At 48.9% G+C, this 5,000-nt stretch overlaps 2 protein-coding genes across 2 annotated transcripts in view; one reads left to right on the top strand and one right to left on the bottom strand.

The window, feature by feature from the left end:
* The window catches only part of pex5lb (peroxisomal biogenesis factor 5-like b), a 23,685-nt gene extending 22,182 nt beyond the window's left edge, over nt 1-1,503 (top strand). The window contains exon 13 of the mRNA XM_087831852.1: nt 1-1,503. This exon is cut by the window's left edge and continues 700 nt beyond it. The gene's annotated coding sequence lies outside the window, so the exon portion shown is untranslated.
* Nucleotides 1,504-3,612: 2,109 nt separating this feature from the next.
* Nucleotides 3,613-5,000, bottom strand: part of mfn1a (mitofusin 1a) — a 21,178-nt gene continuing 19,790 nt past the window's right edge. Inside the window, exons 15-17 of the mRNA XM_087831923.1 lie at nt 4,787-4,983; nt 4,577-4,711; nt 3,613-4,247 (exon numbers count right to left, since the gene is read on the bottom strand). Coding sequence (XP_087688049.1) covers nt 4,181-4,247; nt 4,577-4,711; nt 4,787-4,983 — 399 coding nt within the window. The 3' untranslated portion in view covers nt 3,613-4,180. The remainder of the gene's footprint in view (nt 4,248-4,576; nt 4,712-4,786; nt 4,984-5,000) is intronic.

Below are 5,000 nucleotides of genomic sequence, written 5' to 3'. Positions count from 1 at the left end.
TTTCACCTTCGTGGTGTTTTGAAAGTGGGCGGCTCTGTTGTACTGATGGAAGCCCCGCCTCCATCCTCCACCACGGCCTGCTTCTCTGCCTCCTTCCTCTGTCAGCTGCTCTCCACAGCGAATCATCTTCTATCCCTTCTATCAGCAGGTGTCACTACCATCTTTAAACCTTCTCCTTCTGTCACCTGGCTCCGCCCACTCCTGCTTTGTATTAACGGGACCAGAATTTAGAAAAAATAAACTTTTGTAATGAATCAGACGTGAAACCAGCGACTCATCAGGAAAGACTTCCCTGCGCTCATTTTCTCATGGACTTGTATCCAGTCGCACACCAGCGTCGCCCCCTGCTGGTCACCCTGTTATGACCCCAGAATCTCTTCAGTGGTCGTTCTCACCTCCGTAGCTTTTCTATCGGCTCTGTTCACTTGCAGCACGTCTTTCAGCTCAGGTTTTAAAAACTCACGATGTCCGTGGACATGAAGCTTAACACCAGGTCCTTTCCTAACGAGTAATCCAAACCACGGAGCTGCAGGAGTGAGGAGAAGCAGAACACGCCCACTTTCAGGCTTTTTCCTCCATGTTTCTTCACCTTGTTACTTTTAACCCTTTAAAGCCATAAAACAGCAGCAGCGGTCTGTTAGCAAAGAACCAGGCTGCAAAAAAGTTTCCACCTCCTCCGTGAAAAGGCAGAAACTCGCCTCTGTGTGTCACCTCCTGCAGGCAACAGCTGGTACTGCAGCAGCATTTATTTAAATCAAACCAAGAGGCCACCTTCACACCTGAGATCTTTCTAATGTTAACGAGGCCTCACAGAAAGTTTTCCATGTGGTGATGATGAAGCAGCTGTATCAGGGCTAGCGCCACCTGCTGGAAGGGTTCGGGCATGTGTCAAATATTTTCCAAAGGAATTCAGGAGAAATATCTATCGACTTGAGGCGACTTTTGTTGTGATTTGGCGCTATATAAATAAAATTGAATTGAATTAAAACGATTTAATTTGCTTTGGCAGTTGAAAAGTTAAATGCCTCGCCCCCTGTGTGACACAGCCGTCTGTCTTCACACAAAGGACGACCCTCAGCGAGCCGGACGGCTTCTTCCAGAACCAACGTCTGCTGGATCCCTACGAGTCCTCCCGTCTGCTCACCTCCGACCTCGCCTCGTATCTGCTCCTTCCTGTGTAAGAGACAGAAAAGAAAAACACCGCTCTACCTAGCCTCGATCATTTTAATCCTACCGCTGATTCCAATATCTAGTTCATCCTGTTCAGACTCTCCCAGAGAATATCCCTCTAACCCTGAAGTGTAAGCATGCTGCAAAACCCTGTGTGCGCCTCAATATTTCAAATCCAGTCATGGCGCAGGACGAAGCTTTTGACCCTCAAACACGGAGCGCCAACATGTTTATGAGCACATTTCCATTGTGTTTATAAAAAATAATAAAGCAGCTTAATTTAATCATCTTAAACCCTAACATGTGTCACTGATGCAGCGTCACTGATGCAGCGTCACTGATGCAGCGTCACTTCTGTGCATTAAGGTTTTTCACAAAACGACTGCAGCGGTTTCCCACCTGGCCTGGAGGTGGCGCTCATCGTCCCGTCATACCTGCTGCTGTTCCTGTGTTTGCCTGTGGGAGGCGCCTGTGATTGATTCCAAACATTAACATGTTATAGTTTAAAACTGATGTTTGTATTATTGTTACAGTTTCTGTGTTTTATTCTGAAAAGTCGTGTTCATGCTCTGTCCCTTCCTTCCTGTCGCTGGTTCTCAGGTGAGAGTGAGAAAACGCGCAGCAGCTGATCCGGTTAAACGAAAGCTAAATCACAGCAGCGTTCCCGAGTCCTGGAGTGGTGACGGCTTCCTGTCCTGTTGTTAGTTCGGGACGATTTCCTGTCATTTTTTCAGATCAGCTGACAGGAAACCACGGCGCTTCTCATTCTGAGGGTTTTAATGTGTTCAAGTCAGGCCGCCGAGGACGCCCAATAACAAAATCAAACAGCCAGCGCGTTTTCATCCACAGCTTCCTGCTTCAGAGATTAACGGTTCACAAACGTCATCCACACGATGATGAGGAGTGTGAACCTTCGTCCTGCTGCTTCTCCTGAGTCCTGCTCGTCTTCACGTCTGTACGGTTCTGATGTAAATGACTGTACGGACAGTAATCACATGTAACCTGATGATATTAAACGGGTGATGCAGAAACAGCTGACCTGGAGTCTAATCAGTGTGTGCAGAAACATTAGTGTGATGGTTTAATTAAGGGCAGTGTTACAGAGCCCCCCTGTTTGTCCTGCTTTTCCTGCCCCCCTCATAGATTTCCACAGAAACAACAGCTGAAGGAAATTTGTCAGATTTCACTCGGTGGAAACGTCTCTGAGCCGAGCTGAAGCACAGACAAATAAGATAAAGTGTTAACTTAAAGCTGTGTGTTGTAAACGAATGTGTGTAACATAAAGACCGGAGCCTTTGACTTTTGCATTAAAACTTGCAGCACAGGGTGAAATACCAGTTTATACCACAAGATGGAGCAGCGAGTCAGTGAGGGAGGAAGAAAAGGACCCAAGGCCGGGTATTTAAACACTCATCATGTGACTGAACAAAAAGCTGCAGACAGGTCTGAGCACTCACCTGTACCTGAGGGTTCAAAGACATGTTGAAGTGGGAGCTGATGCAGGGGTCCTGACAGCCTCGAGGGCCGGTGTCCTGCAGGTTTTAGATCTCACCTTGGGTCAACACACCTGAATCACATGATTAGTTCGTTACCAGGCCTCTGGAGAACTGCAGGACATGTTGAGGAGCTAATTTATCCATTTAAATCAGCTGTGTTGGTTCGAGGACACATCTAAAACCTGCAGGACACCGGCCCTCGAGGCCTGCTATAGGGGGAGGTCTGACAGGGAGGAAGGTGCTCGCAGTGCAGCAGTGACCTCCAGTGGCAGCAGGAAGCACTGCAGAGAAACATCAGCTCTGTCCATCCACAATCACACATTCATTGATAAACATTAGGACAACAGAGAAAACACCACAAAAGTGACCTGATCAAAGTGTATTTGCTTCAGCGTGAGCACGAAGAGGAAACTCTCGAGACAACAAGCTTCGTGTCGGACGAGCCGAGAGTCACAGAAAGAGACGAAAGCTTTTCTCACTTAAAAAACTGCGAGGCTCAGTTTTCCACGATAATCATTAGACTCGTAAATGACGAGGACAAGAGCTTTGAGTGGTTTGGTGACTGAGCTCATTTGATCCCAACAACACCCAAAAATCCAGGAAGAATTCCTGACCAGGACTCCCACTATAAAGCTGTGGGAACCACTCCAGTCTCAGGTCAGTAAACCTGAAGAAAACCAGTCAGCACTCAAACATTCACAAACACGATCGGCTCAGCTCGGGCTCGGCTGGTCTTTGAACTGGTAAATCTTACTCAGGACACTTCCTTTAAACTGCTTAAGGCTGCATCTGAGGCCTGACCTGCTCTTTGCAGCACTCCCACCTCCACCTGTCGGTGTAGCCCTGATGGGGACGGGTGGAGGTAACTGAATGTGCTGTAGTGAGGGGTGAGCTGTTCATAGACAGTACACCAGGGCCAATAAAGAGAGGAAAAATGAAGCCGTAGAACATTCAATGCTTTTATTTTCTTGATTTTTCACTAGAAGGTTGACTTCCTGCCAGGTGGCGAGGAGCTCTGTAACACATCACATGTCTGAGCAATAATGCACAGATTCATGGATTCTATCACTGATCAATACGTCTAATCACAGTCACATGATGAGATATTAGAAGCTGGTGTGAGATAAGCTGCTGAGGTTCAATCAGACTGTTTGTGGTCGCGGCGAAGGCGGAGCATCCACTCACCACCTCAGGAGACGGCCTGAAGGTGGAGCCAAAGATTCAGGAGCGTGTTCTCATCAGCTGCTCATGAAGGCCGGACTGTACGAGCCTACAGACGAACTTTGACCCTTGATTCTAAAGCAAAAGCGTCAACTCAGGGTCTCCTGCTGCTTCCTGTTCAGCCCTCAGTGGTGAGCTGTCCTCTGTTGTGCTGGTTGGTGACGAAGGTCACCTGAGCAGCTGTCTGGGATTCATGCGACTGTCGGTGTTAACGCTGGGCGATGAGCGATACCTCAGGACTCTCCACACTTCTGATTGGCCAGGAGCTTCCCCACAGCAGCAGTTCTTCTTCTTTAGTTTTCCTGCAGGTACTGAACCGAAAAGACCTCCAGCTGAGTCTCCAGCTCGGTGGCTCTGTTCCTGAACAAATGAAAACGAGATTTTAAGACATGCAGCTTCTGCTGAGTTTTAACAGGACCTGGAAGTGCGTGGGGTGTGTTTATGGACGCTGTAATGTTGTAAGTAAACGCTGCACAGAAAAAACTATTTTTAAACCTTATTTTGACCCGAAGCTGCCAAACGTTGGAAAACCAGATTCATGATTCCCAAACTGGGACTTCTGGGATCTCTGCACGCTGCCTGTTCAGAAAGCGCCAAAGATCTGATGTGCAATCCCTGAATTTAACTTGTGCATCTCATGCACTGAAGTTTGTTTCTGACCTGAGTGGGAGTGGGCTCGGAGCTCTGACCTGAAGGCCTTGGAACGCCTCTGGATGTTCTCCAGTCTCTGGATCCTGAAGCTCAGCTGACGGATGTTTCCCTCCAGCTCAGCGTCACTCAGCTCCACCCTCTGAGTCAGACGGCTGAAGGTGGACAACAGCTCCCTCAAACACAAACAGAGCAGATTAGAGGCGGAGCCTCCAGGTGGACATGTGCGTCAGGCGTGGGCGGGGTCTTACTTGCACACCTGATGGCTGCAGGCGCTGCTGGCGACGGGGACGATGGGTCTCAGGCGCTGAGCGGCGTGCTCGACAAACTGCTGCTTCAGAGCGCGCTCCCTGCTGGCATCGGTCCAGGTGAGTTTCTCGTACAGGTAGAGGAGACCATACAGAGAGACAGAGAGGGCGATGAGACGCCAGCCCACTGAACGCCACACCTGCAGTGACAACAGCA

This window comes from Neolamprologus brichardi, chromosome 18 (genome assembly GCF_056152115.1).
Source record: "Neolamprologus brichardi isolate AB-2024 chromosome 18, ASM5615211v1, whole genome shotgun sequence".
NCBI classification, from domain to species: domain Eukaryota; kingdom Metazoa; phylum Chordata; class Actinopteri; order Cichliformes; family Cichlidae; genus Neolamprologus; species Neolamprologus brichardi.
This window is presented reverse-complemented; position numbering and strand designations above follow the sequence as displayed.